The sequence below is a fragment of the Terrapene carolina genome, unplaced genomic scaffold (assembly GCF_002925995.2).
Source record: "Terrapene carolina triunguis isolate 2854851 unplaced genomic scaffold, T_m_triunguis-2.0 Scaffold31888, whole genome shotgun sequence".
In the NCBI taxonomy this organism is placed as follows: Eukaryota; Metazoa; Chordata; order Testudines; family Emydidae; genus Terrapene; species Terrapene triunguis.
Window position 1 is genome coordinate 69,358 of NW_020696239.1, and position 19,446 is coordinate 88,803.

The following is a 19,446-nucleotide window of genomic DNA, read 5'->3' on the forward strand; positions in this document are numbered from 1 at the left end:
AGATGAACCGCTGAGTGTTGAAGTGACCAAAATGTCCTGCCAGGGGAAGTCATGGCATACCTGTAGTGCTGCAGTCCTTGAAGGCCTGGGGGGAACATATATATGCCCCTTTACGTAGGTTACCCTGTCTCAGACATCGTGGGGTTCCCTACTTATGGCTTCCTGTTTGACTGGTGGGATCCAATAGATCAAGGCTGATCTTTTGAGGGGGAGCAGATCTTGGCGGGGAGCTGCACCCAGAAAGTTATGAGGTGTGAGGATGTACGAGGTTTCCAGTTCAAGTCATTTTGGCGAGTGTAATATTCGCCCTTCCAGGACAAAGCTATGGTTGGTTCCTGGGCAATAGGAGATTATGAAATTAAAATGTGTAAACAATAAGGTCCACCGAAGACAACATTGGTTAACAGCCATGGCCCTACACTGACATTCAAAGATCTTATGGTCAGTGTACACCTGCAGGGGATACCAGGAACTTTCTAGATAGTAGCACCACTCTTCAAAAAGTGTTCTTAATTGACAGGAGTTCTCTGTCCAAAATCCCATCATTTTGCTCTGCCGGTGTGAGTTCCCTGGAGTAGAAGGTGCTTGGAGATAGTAGTTGTTGAGCACCTCTCCAATTGCCACATTGGAAGCATCTGCCTTGAGGATGAAGGCTGGCATGGCCTCAGGGTGGGCCAATATGGGAGCAGTGGTAAATGTGAATTTTAATTGTTCAAAGGCCTGCCGGGCCTCAGGAGACCAGAGGAACCTGATTCTACAGAGGCTCTAGTTAGTTAAGTCTCGTTGTGTGCCTTGGCTTCTCTACATACTTGTGTTATTTGTTTGTATTCATCCTTTGTCATTTGACCTAGTTTCCACTTATTGTAGGACTCTTTTTATGAGTTTCACATCATTGAAGATCTCCTGGTTAAGCCAGGTGGTCTCTGGCCATACTTCCTATCTTTCCGACAAAATGGGATAGTTTGCTTTTGTGCCCTTAATAATGTCTCCTTGAAAAACCTCCAACTGTCTTGAACTGTTTTTCCCCTTAGACTTGCTTCCCATGGGGTCTTACCTACCAACTCCCGCTGAGTTTACTAAAGTCTGCCTTCTTGAAATCCATTGTCTTTACTGTGCTGTTTTCCCTCCTATCATTCCTTAGAATCACAAACTCTACCATTTCATGATCACTTACACCCAAGCTGCCTTTCACTTTCAAATTCTCAACCAGTTCCTCCCTATTTGTTTCTCCACCTTCTGAAATAAAAAATTTCTCCATTGCATTCCAAGAACTTGCTGGATAATCTGTGTCCTGCTGTGTTATTTTCTGGGTAGTTGAAGTCCCCCCCATCACCACCACGTCCTGTGCTTTGGATCATAGGCGCCGACTCCGTGGGTGCTCCAGGGCTCAGCATCCACCAGCCACAGGAGGTGCTTGGGGGAGAATGGAGAGCAGCGAGCGATGGGTTGGTGGAGGTTCGGGGGAGGGGGCAGAGTGGGGGGGAAGAAGTGGAGCGAGGGCAGGGCCTCGGGAAAAGGGGAGGAGTGGGGGCGGGAAGAGGTGGAATGAAGGCGGGGCCTAGGGGGAAGGGGCGGAGTGGGGGTGGAACTCCCACGGGGAAAAATAAAAGTGAGCGCCTCTGCTTTGGATGATTTTGTTAGTTGTTTATAAAAAGCCTCATCCACCTCTTCTTCCTGGTTAGGTGTCTGTAGCATACCACTACCAAGGCATCATCCTTTTATCCTTACCCAGATAAACAACTGGAGGTACGGCCTGTTTTAAAGACTTGGGCTATTCGGCTGGATTTATCCAACCCCTTCAGCGCTGGCCTAGCTCTGCTCCCACTGAATGCAATGGGCATTCTGAGCATTGACTCCAGTGTTGTTATGTCATGGACCGGGTCATGACTGTGCTCGGTTCTGTACAAAGAGAACACAACGAGGGTCCCTGCCCCAAATAGCTGACAATCTAATGGGAGCAGAGTTAGGTCAGTGCTGGGCGCTTCTAAAACCCCCACTCTCCGGGCATGTCTACACTAGAAACTTAAGTCTACCTATGTTAGGTCAACTTACAGCCACCGCAGTAAATACTACAGTGGTGCATGTTCACACTACCCTCCCTGTGGCAGGGGTGCGTGTGCTCACCAGAAGCGCTTCCACCGACTGAAGAGAGGCAGTGGGGGGGGGGGGGGTTGAGAGCCCAGCTGCCCCTGGGATCCCAGCTGTGAGCTCTGTGCCCGGAGTCCAGGCAAGCCTCTGGGAAGCCGCTGGGCGCCTGGTGGGAAGTGGTGGGGGAGCCTCCATGCAGCAGCTGGATTGGGAGCTGGGAGCCCCCCCTCCCGCCCTGGTGACAGCCTGGTTTTCTTGTCAATTTCACAGCTCCAGCATGGAGACATGAAATCGACAAAAATGACAGCCAACATGGACACTGCGTTGCCCTAACTACACCGACATAAGGGCTACTCCTCTCACAGAGGTGGAGTTATGATGTCGGTGTAGTAGGGCACTTACATCGGCGGGCGCAAGGCTGTAGTGTGTACACTGCCATAATTAGGTCGATGTAAGTTACCTGATGTCAACCTAACTCCGCAGTGTAGACCAAGCCTCAGAGTTTGCTCGACAATACGCTGAAAACCTTCCCCCTCCCATCACCAGGGCCGGCTCCAGGCACCAGCATAGCAAGCAGGTGCCTGGGGCGGCCAATGAAGAGGGGGGCGGCACGTCCGGCAGTTCGGCGGCAATTTGGTGGCGGGGCCGTCACTCCCTCTGGGAGCAAAGGACCTCCCGCCGAATTGCCGCCATAGAATGAAGCAGCCCTAGAGCTGCCGCCAAATTGCTGCCGATCGTGGTCAGGACTAGTGAGCGTAGCTCACATCTCTGGGTCAGGCTGACCCCCAGGTGTGGGATCGAGGAGGACGTTCCCTCCAGGCCCCCTGGGGGAGGCTGTCCCTGGAGCACGGAGTGGGGGTCAGCTGGGCTTGCCACATTCAAACCTATTTCAGCAGCTGCGGGGAGGGTTGGGGGGACACACGGCACAGACCTATCCTGTCTTCCTGTAGCAGCTTTTGGGGAGTAAAGGCCCTGGGGTGTCAGGGTGATGTTAGGGGAGATGGCCAGAAACTCTGAAGGGCTTTAGGAGCACAAGTCCAGCGGACTTTCACATCCCTTCTGAAAATGACCCCGTCACAGTTAGGCTGTCAGAGGGCGTTGGCAGGACTAGCCCCGTCCGGAAGAGAGCAGAACTCAGGGCCAGGTGTTGCAGGGCTCAGCCCTCACAGTGGCCATAACGTCAGGCCTTGCGTGACATCGCGATGGTGCTGTTAATAACAGGCCCTGCTGGGTCGACAGGGAGGTTTGAACTCGGGGCTGTCAGCGGGGCTGATGGTGCAGGAGGGGGGCCTGGTTCAGTGAAATGACCAGGCCTGGCACCTAGGAGCAGCAACGGACCCATAAATCTCTTCTGTGCCCAGCCACTGGGGGGGGGACAGTCTCATGCTGTCCTAGTGCTGGTGTCGAATGTGTGGTGTCTCTAGCCATGGGACTGGGGCATTGTCAGGGCAAAGACCCCTCTAAACACTGCCTCCCTGCGGGGCTGCCTGTGCAGGAGGAGATGCCGGTGAAGCTGTGTGACTCACCCGTTGGAGACGGACGGTGTGGGCTTCCCTGTTCTGGAATGTAACGTGAACGCTCCCATCCTGCCAGGAGACAGAGAGAGGGAGAGTTAGCTTGGACCTTTCCCTGGGCTCCCTGAGAACATATGCTGCCTGGGGCCGATCACCACCAGGGAGAGCCTGGAGAGCCAGGTCAACACACCTGAACCAATCCCCGGGGATCTCCCCAAACTGTCTCCTGGGGACAAGGAAGGGAGGGCCCAGAATGACACAGACACAATCAGGCACGTGTCTGACCATCCCCCAATATTTCACCAAAGGGGGGGGGGATCTCTGCCGAAAGCTAAGCACCAGTTGATTGCTGGCCTGTGGCTGGATGTTCGGACTATGTCACATGGAGGATCCTGGGTTCCAAACCCGTGGAAGTGAACCGGGTCACTTGCAGCAGGGGGTCTCAGAGCTGGCTCAATGCTGAGAACCGCGGGCATGCGCGGAGCCGACCCAGCCCTATGCCTAGTCTGGAGACTGTGCAGCGCAAAGCATCCCCCACAGAAACGCTGAATAGGGGCCCATCAGGACTGAGCTGCAGCTAATGAAACACCCTGATTATGAACAGAGACAAGAGCCTCGGGCTATACGAGGAGGGAAAATGGCCCCAAATGTTGTTCATCACAGAGGAGAGACTCTGCCAGCGGAAGTGTCTCACAGGGGAGGATCCCAGCTCCAGTCACTGAACCAGCGCCGTGCGGAAGGAACCTGTCAATACGTATGGGCTCTGGACTGTACGTCACATTTTCCTTGTACCTGGAACCTAGTGTGTCCAAACCCTTTGATGTGCTTTTATGGACAGTGGCTGGTTTCAATAGCCAGGGTCATGGCGCTGGCCGGGTGCCAGCAAGGGGAGCACGGGCAGCTGTGGTGGGATGATAACTCCGGGGCAGGCAGGCAGCTCGGCAGTGCAGGCCACAGCTGACAGTAGGAAAGGGCCCAGTAGCTGCTCCCCCGAGGGCGGCTGGGATCCATGGCCACGCACCCAACCGTGCCGCAGCAGGGACCTGGAAGGCTCATTCAGCCCCCTGGCATAGAATGGGAACCCCAGACAGGTGCATAGACAGGCTGCCAGATGGTCCCAGGGACACACTACCCCGCTGGCAGACCACTGCCACTGGGTCCCTCCTTAGGCTAGCATGGGAATCTCCCTCGGGCTGGCATGAAGAGCCCTGTGGCCTGGCACTGGGGCTGCCTTAGGCCTGCGCTGTGGGGGCGGCCCCCTACCGTAGAGCTTCACACCTAACGCGGCATCTCCAGTGAGACAGTCCCAAGCCCGACACCCTCCTTCAGTTCCGTCTGCCCATCTCGCTCCCACCCCTGAAAGGGACCCCCCCAGTTCAGTTCCACCAACTGCAGAGGCAGCCAAGGAGCCTCCAAAAGCAGCAGATTCCAGAGCCCTGCCTGCCGCTGGCTGACCCGGCACTCCTCAGAGATGCTGCTGCAAAGGATTCTGGGGCACGTGTGGGGAACTAAAGACCCCCATGTGGGGACGACTGGAGGGTGGGATCCAGAGGGGGGTGCGGAGTGCACTGCAGGGCCAGGGCAGAGCTGCCGAGAAGTCTGGCACTGAGCCGCACCCCCAGCTCAGCCGGGCAGCAAGGATGGGGAATGGTGCATTGCAGACCTGCCCGCCCCTTCCCCCGTCCCTCTGTCTCTGTGGAGCTCTGCTCTCTATCCATGGACACTCACTGACTGAGCCCAACAGGAATGCTTTGGACAGGGGAGATAAGATCACGAAAGGAGGTGGCAGAACCTGTGTGTTTGCCAGGGGTTAAACTCCTGGAACCTTGGCAAGCTCACCAGCCTGTCTCCAGCACCCATCCAAGTGCTTTGGCAGGCGCCAGGGTTCCTACACTGGGCAGGGAGCTTGGGGCTGGAGGCATTGCTGGGGGGCTAATATGAGGGGGAAAGGAGTCCAGGGGAGCTGGCTGTATTTTAAAGAAGGCTTATTGAGGGCGCAGGAACAAACCATCCCGATGTGCAGAAAGAATAGCAAATATGGCAGGCAACCAGCTTGGCTTAACAGTGAAATCTTCGGTGAGCTTAAACTCAAAAAGGAAGCTTACAAGAAGAGGAAATTTGGTCAGATGACTAGGGAGGAGTATAAAAATATTGCTAGAGCATGCAGGGGTGTAATCAGGAAGGCCAAGGCACAACTGGAGTTGCAGCTAGTAAGGGATGTGAAAGGTAACAAGAAGGTATGCTAGCAACAAGAAGAAGGACAGGGAAAGTGTGGGACCCTTACTGAATGGGGGAGGCAACCTAGTGACAGATGATGTGGAAAAAGCTGAAGTACTCGATGCTTTTTTGCCTCGGTCTTCACAGATAAGGTCAGCTCCCAGACTGCTGAACTGGGCAACACAGTATGGGAAGGAAGTGAGCAGCCCTCAGTGGTGAAAGAACAGGTTAAGGACTATTTAGAAAAGCTGGACATGCACAAGTCCATGGGGCCTGATCCAATGCATCCAAGGGTGCTGAGGGAGTTGGCTGACGTGATTGCAGAGCCATTGGCCATTATCTTTGAAAACTCCTGGTGATCGGGGGAGGTCCCGGACTATTGGAAAAAGGCAAATATAATGCCCATCTTTAAAAAAGGGAAGAAGGAGAACCCGGGGAACTACAGACTCCCTGCCTGACCAACCTGATTGCCTTCTATGATGAGATAACTGGCTCTGTGGATATGGGGAAAGCAGTGGATGTGATATATCTTGACTTTAGCAAAGCTTTTGATACGGTCTCCCACAGTATTCTTGCCAGCAAGTTAAAAAAGTATGGATTGGATGAATGGACTCTAAGATGGATAGAAAGCTGGCTAGAGCGTCAAGCTCAATGGGTAGTGATCAACAGCTCAATATCTAGCTGGCAGCCGGTATCAAGCGGAGTGCCCCAGGGGTCTGTCTTTGGGTCAGTTTTGTTCAACATCTTCATTAATGATCTGGATGATGGGATACATTGCACCCTCAGCAAGTTCGCAGATGACACTAAGCTGGGGGGAGAGGTAGATAAGCTGGAGGGTAGGGATAGGGTCCAGAGTGACCTAGCCAAATTGGAGGATTGGGCCAAAAGAAATCTGATGAAGCTCAACAAGGACAAGTGCAGAGTCCTGCACTTAGGACGGAAGAATCCCATGCACTGCTACAAGCTGGGGACTGACTGGCTAAGCGGCAGTTCTGCAGAAAAGGACCTGAGGATTACAGTGGACGAGAAGCTGGATATGAGTCAGCAGTGTGCCCTTGTTGCCAAGAAGGCTAACGGCATATTGGGCTGCATTAGTAGGAGCATTGCCAGCAGATCAAGGGAAGTGATTATTCCCCTCTATTCGGCACTGGTGAGGCCACATCTGGAGTACTGTGTCCAGTTTTGGGCCCCCCACTATAGAAAGGATGTGGACAAATTGGAGAGAGTCTAGTAGAGGGCAACAAAAATGATTAGGGGGCTGGGGCACATGACTTATGAGGAGAGGCTGAGGGAACTGGAGTTATTTAGTTTGCAGAAGAAAAGAGTGAGGGGGGATTTGATAGCAGCCTTCAACTACCTGAAGGGGAGTTCCAAAGAGGATGGAGCTTGGCTGTTCTCAGTGGTAGCAGATGACAGAACAAGGACTAATGGTCTCAAGTTGCAGTGGGGGAGGTCTAGGTTGGATATTAGGAAAAACTGTTTAGGAGGGTGGTGAAGCACTGGAATGGGTTACCTTGGGAGGTGGTGGAATCTCCATCCTTAGAGGTTTTTAAGGCCCAGCTTGACAAAGCCCTAGCTGGGATGATTTCGTTGGGGTTGGTCCTACTTTGAGCAGGGGGTTGGACTAGATGACCTCCTGAGGTCCCTTCCAACCCTGATACTCTAGGATTCTATGATTCTAAAGTGCAAAGCAGAGCCCTCGCTTGCCCCTCCTTCAGAAAATAACAGGGCCAGATCTGCACCTGGGGTAGTCTACGGAGGTCAATGGAGCTTTGCTGATTTACACCAAGAGGTCAAAGCCCTTTACAAACATTAATGAACGAATCCCATGGGAACCAGGCCAGCAGCAGCATCCCCATTTCACAGACTGGAGAAACTGAGGCATGGAACAGGGCAGTAACTTGCCCACAGTCACATGTGGAGTCAGTTGCAGAACAGGGACTTGAGCCCAGATGCCCTCAGCATTAGCCATAAGGTGAGACTCTGCTTTCCCCCACCCCCTTCCCCATTTGGATCACCCAGGCTGAACCAGCTCCACCCTGTCGGTACCGCCCTTCGCAGCTCTCCCCACCCCCACTCCAGTGCAGCCCAGCTCAGCCCAATCCCACCTGCCCCAACGAGGCCTGTGCCCCCTCTTGTGATCACTGGGCCTCTCCAGTGACCTTAGCTGTGAGCCCCACTGTGGGACAGGAGCAGAAGTTCAAGCGGTGTCACAACAACCGATCACAACAAACGGCGGTGGGGAAAAGGGGCACACGTGTCACACAGACTGAGTTAGTCCAGCAGAAAGGCTCCTGCTACAACCCAAGAGCCATGTTAGGAACCTGCCTGGTACATGAGAGAAGTGTGGGACTGGAAATCAATCGACCAAAATTGGTGTGTCGGAAACTAGGCCTGACTGGTGAAGGAAATACTGAGGGGCTGAGCTATTCTGCCCATCACCCCTTTGGGGGCTCTCAAAAGGAACCTTTGGGGGAAACTGGCTCCGGCCATGCTGGTGGACTGCAAGACGAGAGGCGGGGAAGGCGCGAGCTTCACCGTCACCGTGGCCACCCCCACCGTCTGCAGGCACCTCTTCAGCTGACCCCTGAGAGATGTCCTGAGCAGACCAGAGCAGGGGACCCAGACGACACCAGCACCTCTCCACCGGCTCTGGCTAAATTCCAACCCCGACCTGAGATGTGAGACTTTGTCCTCTCCTGCCCCCGTGCGGTCTTTTCCTCCCCCGCTTATTTCTTCTCCTAAACAGCCTGATGCTGGTACGAGTTTCCAGGTCTCAGACAGTGTGCTGGGCCTGGGGTTTTCCAGCACTGTCATTGCAAGTGAGAGCCAACTCCAGAGACAGAAGCTGCGTTTCCTCTCCTGGCTATTCTGTTCTCCCCTCATGTGTGTGTGGGGCTGGGTTTGTCTGCTAGGAATCAGGATCAGACTTTAACAACCACAGCAAGGACAGCTCCAGCCCAGCCCAGCTAACTTCTGCTCTTTGCCCCAAGGACAGTTAATACCAACTCTGATACCATCTATGGCTATGTCTACACTGCACTTTTGTCGGCAAAACTTTTGTCAGTCAGGGGTGTGAAAAAAACACACCCCAACCGACAGGGCCGGCTCTAGGCACCAGCAAAACAAGCTGGTGCTTGGGGCGGCACATTTTTAGGGGCGGCATGGCCGGCGCCAGAATGCCGCCCCTAAAAATGTGCCCCGGCCACCCTAGCTCACCTCCGCTGCTGCTGCCGCTCGCGCGCCACGGGCACGCGAAACAGCTGATTCGCGCGCCGCTACTCGCCCTCCCTCCCAGGCTCTCAAACCTGGGAGGGAGGGAGGGAGGGAGGGGGAGATCCCGAGCGGCCGCGGCGCGCGAAACAGCTGGGAGGGAGGGGGAGATCCCGAGCGGCTGCGGCGCGCGAAACAGCCGTTTCGCGCGCCGCTGCTCCCCTTCCCTTCCAGGCTCTCCTGGAGGGGGAGGCAGGGCTGGGGATTTGGGGAAGGGGCGGAGTTGAGGCGGGGCCGGGGGTGGGGTAATTAGAAAACGGGGGTGGGGGGCGGCCAAAATTGTTTTTGCTTTGGGCGGCAAAAATCCTAGAGCCGGCCCTGCCGACTGACAAAAAGTTTTACCAACGAAAAGCGCCGGTGTGGAGATGCTCTCCCGCTGACAAAGCTGCCACCCCTTGTTGGGGTGGTTGTATCTGGTTGGCAGGAGAGCTCGCTCCTGCTGACAAAGAGCGGCTACCCTCCGTGCCTTACAGTGGCAGCACTTTAGAGGCACAGCTGTGCCGCTGTAAGGTGCGCAGTGCAGACACAGCCTTTGCTGTCAGACAAGGGGGGTTCCCTTCTAACGACTCCAGCTGACGGGAGAGAGCATAGCAGAGGGTGTTCCAAGGCAAGGCTGACTTTCCATTGCAAAGGCTTTCCCTGCTTTCCCTTCTGTCCTGTCTCTTCACTAAAGGGCTGGAGGGGCTTTGCCATGGACTGAGCTGGTGAGTCGCTGTGCACCACCCTGACCCTTGTGTAACACCGTTGGACACTGACAGGGTCACAGTAACACCTTTGATTCTTCAGGCCCATTTATATCATCCCTGCCTCCAGCCTCTCCTCACTCCTCTCGTCCTTGGCAGCAGGCCATTGCTCCAGAGACAGTGAGTAATTCCCTTCCCGCGCTCACATTGTTACCTGGCAGGTATTTATAGCCGCTGCTCGGACCCCTTTCCCCACTCCCGGTCCCTTTTCTGGGCTGTGCACATTTAGCTCCCAGAGCCCCCACTACATGCGGCGCTCACACAGCTCAGGGCAGGGACAGGAACATCCAGCGTCTTATTCTCAAGCCCGACTGAGCTCCCCTCCACCCCCCTGGGGACCTGGATGCACGTGAAATGAGCGAACCCCCCCAGCCCCGTCCTCCCACCACACACAAACACCTTTGTGCCCCACGGCCTGGACGCCCCGAGTTATTGCTTAACACTGAGCCCTGGCAATGGACTTGTAAGGGGCACGGCCAGGAGCTCTCCAGCCTCATGCCGCATCGCAAGGCAGCACGTGGCACATGCCCGCCAGCAGCACCGGGCAGTCGGGGTCCTCTCAGACGCGTGCCCCTTTTAGTGGAACGGGACTCACACAGGCAGCGCCAGCGAGTGGTCAGAGCAGGGGGGCCATGAGCTAAGGGGCAGGGGAGCCAGTTCCAGGTCAGAGAGGGGAGTGTGCGCTGCTGGAGGAGAGCAGAAGCAGCTGTTGATATAATGAGCTGGCAGCTTTCCTGCATGTGCCCCTCTGCTCTGACATCGAATCAGCCTGGGTCCTGCTGGGAAACACAGGGTGGAGGCTTTGGCAGGTTCCAAGGTCCTGGCAGGATCGTCCCAGCTCCCGACACCCTCGTTCCACGCGTCACCTCTAGGCTGCTCGAGAAGCTCTCAACCTCCCCTGCTTACGAGAAGCCGATCTCATTAAGGAGCCCGATGTAACCGCACCCCATACAACCCTGCTGCCTCAGGGGCCCGATCCTGCCTCCAGGAGCTCAGGATGCTCAGCTCCCCGGCAAGTTAGGCTGTTGGTGCTGTTGGCTGCTGATGCCTGAAATGCAGAGTTAGGCTCCAGGGTCGCAGGAGAATTTTATTTCTGTTGGAGAAATGAATCCCCCAAAGAGACTCCGGTGACAAACGGCTGCCGAGCGAGGGAATCCAACCAATCCAAGGAGGCGTGTGGGACATTTACTGTGGAGTTAGACGGGGAGGGGGCGTTAAGTAGAGAAGCCTGAAAGGCAAATAAATCCAAGGAGCTGGGAAAGCCTCTGGAATCAGCCAGGCTGGGGCTGGGGCTGGGGCTGGGGCTGGGGCGGGTATTAACAAGCCATCTGCTGCTCTTCTAGGGACCAGAAATTAACAGAAGGAGAATCCCAGAAACCGGTTGGGTTTGAGACACGGGTGAATTTAATGCTGGTGCTGGGTGCCAGACTGACAGCCCTGGCGTGGACACAGGTTGGCACAGCTTCCTCCCGCCCTGCCCCTGCTGCCTGTATGTCCCCCCTGCCCTGGAAGGGACAAGCGGGGAGACGGTTTCCCAGCTTAGCCGGGAAGGCTAATTAGTGTCTGGTCATTTTTCTGCTGGGGACACCTGCCATGAGTCAATGGTCTGAGACCCAGCAAACTCTTTACGTGCAGGGGCCACCAAACAGCCAAGGGATGGCAACGACTTGCAGTCACTCCCGATCTGAGCTGGGTGTAAATGAGAACCTGACAATCGGCTGAGCCAGCCATTCCCGCCCTAGGCCTTTGGCCCCATGAGCTGCCATGCGGTGCCGTCCTGCACTGGGTGTCCTGCAGGCGCCACCTCCTGCAGCAGCCACACTGGGGGCTCCACATGCAAGTGCTGTGAGACGGAGGCAGGGACTCTTCCACGCAGAGGTGGGGGGTGTCAGAGGCATCAGCTTGCCTGGCTCCTAGGGGAGGACACAGGTTAGGTGTTGAGGTGCTAGGCCCCTGATAGGTAGGTCAGAGTGAGGGAGTGAAGCCAGGTGGTGCAGGGAGGCAGTTCCAGACAACAGCAGATGCAGAGGAGAAGGCTCGCACAGTAGGGACACTGTCCTGAAGGATGCAGAGGAAGCTATGCCAGGCAAAGGGAGCAGCAGCCTGCTCCCCGGAGAGTCCTCCCCAGGCTTGACACCGTGCTTGGGACTTTGGCTGGGTGGATGGCCACGCAGCGCAGAACCGATTCATAACAAGTTCTCGGTCTGAGTCTCAGAGCTTTGCTGTGCGGCGCTATAACCGTGCTCGGGGACAGAACAGGTGCTCAAAACAAGGAGGCCAATTATGTTCTGCAGCCTCTCAGGAACCTGCCGTCCCCAGACAGCCGCCTCCTGAAACTGTCAGCACAAAATCACAGCCTAGGAGACAAAGGGAAAGCAATCTCCGCTGAGCTGTTGGGCCAGCTGCTCTGCAGTCAGAGCCTCTGAACTCGCCCAGCACCTGGAGCATGTTCCCCAAGTGAGCTGGGCATCAAAGACCTGCCAACACCTGCTGGAGATGCAGGCAGAGCTCGCGATCCAGCTTGTACAGGGCACATCCACGGCCTTGTCTGCTCCCTTTGATTAGCCAAGTCTGGATGGAAACAGGCTCTGCATGTCCTAGCAGCTCATCAGAAGAGCAGCGCCGTTCATGGAGGGGCTGGCTCCGGGAGTGCTGGCCCCGCACATAGTGAGGGGCAGGAGCGCGGAGAGATTCCACCCTTCTGGGATGTCAGACCTAGCCTGGAAAATATCATGAGTGTTTCTGCAGCTACCATGGGACTGCTCAGGCTACTGCAGTGCATCAGGGTGTGTCCCCATGTCCCGGGTGAAACGTGGCAGGCAGGGCAAGGCTAGCCACATGGGGAGGTGGCCCTATCACCTAAGATAGATAGATAGATAGATAGATAATGACCATAACTGGTCTTAGAGCTGGCGTCCCAGCAAGTGACTGGGGAAGGTTCCCCTTCCCTCAAGCTGGCTGTCTCCAGCCCCAACCAGGCTCTAGGGAACTGGTCATGTTACCAAGACTCTTCCCAGCCTGCAGAGCCAGGAAGCTAGTTTAATGTGAGTTCACCTCGCCCACCTTTCTGAATACATTCCCAGCTGCAGGGCCGGCAGGTGGCTCACAGTGATGCTCCCATCTCTGTGCCCTCCAGGACCCCAGCCCTTGGCTTCCTGTCGAATCAGTTTTGGTCGCTTCGTAAAACGTCTTTTGGGGAGCGAGCGCTGGGTGAGTGTTACTGAAAAACCCAACAGCAGCCAGAGTCTGCAAACCCTCCACACACCATGGCTGGGCTGGCTCCCTGCCCACCTCCCTGCGCACTCACCACGCCAGGCCAGGCTATGTGCTCTACAGGACCCTGCCCATCAGGATGTCCTGGCTGTGCACAGCACCATCCAGTGGCTGGGGTCAGGAGAAGCAGGGGCTGGCATGGGGGGCAGTGCTGGCAGGCAGGGGAGGGGGATGCTGGCTGCCCTGCTGGGCTTGTGCTGCAATGGCCTGGCAGGTCTGGAAGCCGGCCAGGAGACCCACGGCAGGTAGGTCTCTCACCCCAGTGAATGGTTACAGCCCTGCCCCAGCACGCGCAGCTCGGTCCCGCCCGCTCCCCCAGGCAGGCACACTTGTGTGCGCTCTCACTGGGGCAAGCATGCCAGGGCAGGGCTGATGGTGGAGCAGTCCCCGGAGCAGGCCCCTGCCGCAGAGATCTGTTGGGGGGCAGGGGTGGGAAAAGGAGGAAGGATGGTTCCTTCAATTCCTGGCTTCCCGTGTGACCCTGACCACATCTCTGAGCCTCAGTTTCCCCATCTGTAGCACTGGCATTGATGGTTATTTCACCAGTGTTCGTGAGCTGCTGGGGAGCCCAGCAACGGATTGACAGGAACCTGCCCCTCTCCAAAAGAACTGCAAGCCCTGGCTCTTTTGGCCTTGACAATGGATTAATTCCTGCTGGCTGGGAATGCTGCACCCAGCAGGGGGTTTGCTCTGGCTCAGCAACATCTTAGCCGGCTCAAATGAAGCTTTGGGAGGTGTCCAAATGGGCTCCAAATAAATATGTATAATAATAACAGCCACTAATGGTATGTTCTGTGTCACACACCCATGCACGCACACACCCACCCACGCACACAAACACATATGCATGCATACACACACGCACATGCACGCACACACACACACACGAACACATATGCACGCACACACACACAGGTGCTCTCTTGCTCGCTCTCGCACACATGCAATAAACAGAATTTGGCATCCAGTCCATCAGTTGGGGCAGCAAAGCCCCTCCTGCCATGGGGAATTCTCAGCTGATCTAACGCAAGCTCCTGCTAGTTTGAGTGAAATGAACCCACCAGGAGCAATTCTGAAGGGTTGCAGGTAGCCTTAAAATAAGAGAAAAAAATTCCTTCCCCTCCCCCGTAACTCCAGCCCGGCACTGGCTGCGGGAGCTAAATGAGCTTACCTGCCATGCAGCCCCCTCTCTGCCTCACCCCGCTCCCCAGAACTGTTCTTATTAAGCACTGTGACAATCCTCTGGGTCTGATCTGCGGGTCCCTGGCGGGGCGCTGGGAGCAGCGGGGACACTGAGCCATCCAGGGCATTTCAAATGGGAAACGCTCCTCTCCAGGGAAACAGATCCCCCTTCACTGAATGGCAGCTGCACTGGGGGGCCCAGCTGTAAATGGGGGCAGGTCCATTGCAATCAGTGACCGATCCTTAGGAGCCAGACGGATTTAGTCCATCTCAGGACCTGGCCACTCACCAGTGGTGTTTCCACTGTCCCAGTCACTGCAGTATCTGAGCAGGTCACAATCTTTCCCCTCCCCCGGCCCGTGCCCCAGGACAGAGCTGTTATCCCCAGTGGAGACGTGGGGGTCTAGCACAGACAGACTAAGGGGGAGGTGGGATTCTCAGCTGGCCTACACGGACTCACGCCAGCTCTGCTTGAGCTGCAATCCCAGCTGAGCCAGTACGCGGGCAGCTGGCCCGAGCCACCCTGCTATTTTCAGGGGGTGGCGTGAGCAGGTCAAACAGAGACGAACCCTGCGTGACTTGCCTAGGTCACACGCGAGTCCAGGGCTGAGAGGGAATTGGAGCCAGGTCCTGACCATTGGCCCCTCTTTCCCTGCACATCTAGGGCCAGGAGAGTGCTTCATGGTGTGACACAGCCCTATGCTTGGTCAATCAGGCCTGTGGAGGGGCAGGGAAACCCGGAGGGACATCCTGCAGCAGAGTGACAGCCAGTGCCAGACACACCCACCCTGCCCAGGGAGCAGCGGATGGCAGGCTTCTCGGGCCTCATGCGGGTGGCTGACATCCAGGGCTCTCCCTCTTCTGCTGTGATGGACAGGCGGGCACAGCTGGGGAGACCAGTCCCACCTCCCATTTCAAAGCAAGCCACATGCGCTTCCTGCCTCTGACACAGGTCAGCAAAGCCCTGCTCCACCTGGGACTGACACCCCAGCACTGTCAGCTCCACATGCCGGCCTGGCACCGGGCATTTGCCAGCTCCACTGATGCTGTGCAGGGGCGCGAAAGGCCCCAGGAAGAATGACTCTGCATGCCTGACTTGGTTTATTAGCCCTGGGGTGGTCCGCGGCGGGGGAGTTGGGCATTTCCTATCAGACAAAGAAGGTCTGAAAAGTGTTTTCTTAAAAGATTTGCCTGCTTGTTTGTTACATTGGAAATTCAGGTCTCATCCGCCCTACCCAGCTTTGCCTGGCGCTCTCTTGGGATGGCTGGAAAGCTAGCAGGATTATGACTTTGCAGGTACCAAGGAAATGAAACTTCGGCCACTGAGGGGAGAAGGGACAGTTGGTCAGGCTGGTCAATGGGGGTTAATGGGTATTTAACTCAAATGCCTGAGAAACTCTTGGGAGAAAAGTGATCTTTGTTAATGTCTTGGCACCATCGCTCCATCAGTTTCAGGTACCCAATCCACAGCTCTGGGTCCCCTGAGGAGATATCCAGCAAAAGCTGGGAAAGCCAGGCTTGACATTCCCAAGATTTCAAAGGGAGAAAAACAAACGCCTCAAATCACCCCCCTCGAGGTCTCCTTTCTCCATCAGCAAGGAGCAGTGAACAGCATACATCAGATCGGCTTTCAACACCGGAGTCCTTTTCAGTGGCTGAAGATGCCCAGAAATCCAGCAGAGGTTGCCATGGTGATCCTTGGGGAATTGCATTATCCCCTAGCGACTGATCACTGGCCCCTAGCGCCATCGTGCCTCCCAACCCCTGTTCTCTAGTCCAGGGGTAGGCAACCTATGGCCGAAGGCGGCACGCGAGCTGATTTTCAGTGGCACTCACACTGCCCGGGTCCTGGCCACAGGTCCGGGGGGCTTTGCATTTTAATGTAATTTTAAATGAAGCTTCTTAAACATTTTAAAAACCTCATTTACTTTACATACAACAATAGTTTAGTTATATATTATAGACTAGAGAAAGAGACCTTCTAAAAACATTAAAATGTATTACTGGCACGCGGAACCTTAAATTAAAGTGAATAAATGAAGACTCGGCACACCACTTCTGAAAGGTTGCCGATCCCTGCTCTAGTGTAAGAATTCGCACACCCCTCGTGCAGGGCACTGTCCCCCGTGCACAGCTGGGAGCACAGCGCAGCCGGGCTAGTGACTTATCCAGGGAGTTTTGGGAGGAGCCGGCACTAGGACTCAGGGCTCGTGAACCCCTGGCCCATCCTTCCCCCCCGGAGCACCTGATACTGACTCATTCCCAAGGTGCCTTGCTGGCCCTGGCGGCGCTGGGCCGAGGCGGCCAGTGTGGTTCTGGCCGCTGGGCGTGTGAGGCAAAGGCAGGTGGAGGCCAGCAGTCGGGGAGAGAAGGGGCAGGTGGACGAGCACAGTAGAGTCCGAGTTGCTCTGGATTTACAGCAGGGGACACAGGCCAGCCCTCAGTCTCTCGGTCCTATTTACACCCTCAGCCTCGCGCTGCCCAAGCTAGCAAAGCCTCACCTGCCCGCCAGAGGCCGAGCACAGGAGGAAAACACCTGCTGGCTCTGGATTGATCATATCAAGACCTCAGGGAATGAGAGGCAAGGGGGGAACCAGGGGAGAATCACCAGGATGATGTTGTATGATCCCGATGTCTCCAGCAGCCCACAGTGGCTGTGAATCTGTTCCTGACTCTACATGGTACAGACAAACACAGCGCCTCGTCCCCGCCCTCAGCCACCGGGTGTAACCCAGGAGTAACCCACTGGCCCGATTCCCCTCGCACTCAGCCCCGTGTAAACCAGGAGTAACCCACTGGGCCGATGTCCCTCGCACTCACCCCCATGTAACCCAGAAGTAACCCACTGGCCCGATTCCCCTCGCACTCACCCCCGTGTAAACCAGGAGTAACCCCACTGGCCCGATTCCCCTCACACTCACCCCTGTGTAAACCAGGAGTAGCCCACTGGGCCGATGTCCCTCGCACTCACCCCATGTACCCAGAAGTAACCCACTGGCCTGATTCCCCTTGCACTCACCCCTGTGTAAACCAGGAGTAACCCCACTGACCCGATTCCCGTCGCACTCACCCCCCGTAAACCAGGAGTGACCCACTGGCCTGATTCCCCTCGCACTCACCCCCGTGTAAACCAGGAGTAACTCCACTGGGCTGATTCCCCTTGCACTCATCCCAGTGGAAATCAGGAGTAACCCACTGGGCCTGGTCCCCACATTGCTCTCCCCCATGTAAATCAGGAGTGACTCCACTGGGCCGCCTTCCTTGTTAACCCCTGGAGCTCAAACCCCTCACTGAGCAGCACGGGGCACCGTGAAGGGCCAAGCCGCCTGCCCCTGCCCTGCTGGCCCCACACGCACGTGCCCTTTGCCCTGAGCACTCCCAGCACTCACATCAGCGGCTTCTCCAGGCGGCTTCCTGCCGAGCCGACGATCTCCCCCAATGTGCAGAACGCCTGGCCCAGGAAATCCTGGCAGGGCAAAGGACCATGATGAGCAACAAGAATCCGGATTCTCCGCCCAGACCCCTCAACACATCAGCCCTGCTGGTGGCCTTCATTGGAGCAGGGCAAACCATTCGGTTTTCATGAGAACGGGTCCTCACGGGGCAATGGCACCTTTGCACCAAAGGGGGGTGTTCCGGGGAGAATTCCAGCCTGGGACAGATGGGGAAATGTTTGTGCATTCTGCGCCTGGGAAACTGGCTCTTTGTATGGCGAAATTTTGCAATGCAAATAGTGATTTATCTGCAGAGGGAGGGGGGGAATCACCTTGGGTTTCCAGGGAGACAGCAGGAAGTGCGAGGAGGGAACACAGGAAGTCCCACCCCCCAGGATGGTCACAGCACCTCCTGCCCCACCACTAGGGAGCCTGTGTCACAAAGCTCTGCGACTGGGATTTCCCATTAATGCTACTAGTAATGGGCCATTTGAATCCTACTGGCAGCCTGGGGTCTCAGTGTAAACGTACAGATGAGATAGGCCCAAATGCAGTTCCACGGACTTCCGGCTCCCCCGCTGGCCTCTGCTAACATGACGGGCTGCAGCCACACCCTGGGCATGTCTGAGGGCCCTGTGCCCGGGCAATGACACGGGCACACAGAACAATCCTTGCCGCAGGTGGGAAGAGCTCTGGGAAGCTGGCGATGCAGCCTAGCATGGACACCTCATCTGCCCCCCACGGAGAGCCATCTCTACCCTCAGGCTCTAGGCACCTGCTCAGCCAAATCCTGGTGCCCACGCCCCAGGGAGCATGGGCTGGGGAGCCATAGGGTGTGTCTCTCTGGGCCCAGCTTCTCTAGGGTTACCATCCGTCCATATTTCCCTGGACATGTCCGGCTTTTGTGTCTCTAAATAGCCGTCCGGGAGGAATTGGTAACAAGGTTAAAATGTCCGGGGGGGGTTTCTCCCTCGCCTCCCTCCCTCCCTTCCATGCAGAGTGCGGCTGCTGATTGGGCGGCTTGGCCGATTGAGCTGCTCCCATTGGCCTCCAGCAGCCAGAGCCCTCCCCTGCTCCCCCCTCCCTCTGTCTGCCGCCCTGTGTAACACACAAACCGACCCACCGGGCAGCGTGTTTTGCAAACACGTGGAGCCAGAATGGTAAGGGGAGTCTGGGGGGGGCAGTCAGGGAGTGGGGGAGTGTTGGATGGGTCCCCGGCCTCCACCTGCTACCCCCCCTCCGCGCGTCCGTCCCCCCCGTGACCCCTCCCTTCCCTGCCTCTCCCTTGCCTGCTTGTACTGCCAGAGCCAGCAGCAACTGCTGTTTGCTGCCCCCGGATCCTAGCGTCCCCCATCCACTAATGGGAAGACAGGCTGCCCTTACCCTGCCCTTCCACCCTAGCCCCGAGCTTCTCCAACGCCCCAAACCCCTCAGCCCCAGCCCCAGCCCTCATCCCCCTGCACCCTAATCCTCTGCCCCAGCCCTGAGCCCCCTCCTGCATCATGAACCCCTCATCCTCATCCTCAGCCCCAACCCTCATCCCCCCGCACCCTAATCCTCTGCCCCAGCCCTGAGCCCCCTCCTGCATCATGAACCTCTCATCCTCAGACCCACAGCCCTCACCCCTGCATCCCCTCCTATCCCCAAACTCCCTCCCAAACCCCCTCCCCCTTCCCACACACCCCCTCCTGCCCTCAACTCCCTCCCAAAGCCTGCACCCCC

The 19,446-nt window shown here is 56.5% G+C and overlaps 1 protein-coding gene across 1 annotated transcript in view; it reads right to left on the minus strand.

Moving 5' to 3' along the window:
• Nucleotides 1-19,446, minus strand: part of LOC112126030 (copine-5) — a 130,773-nt gene that overhangs the window by 68,625 nt on the left and 42,702 nt on the right. The window contains exons 6-7 of the mRNA XM_026663009.1: nt 17,680-17,756; nt 3,615-3,674 (exon numbers count right to left, since the gene is read on the minus strand). Coding sequence (XP_026518794.1) covers nt 3,615-3,674; nt 17,680-17,756 — 137 coding nt within the window. The remainder of the gene's footprint in view (nt 1-3,614; nt 3,675-17,679; nt 17,757-19,446) is intronic.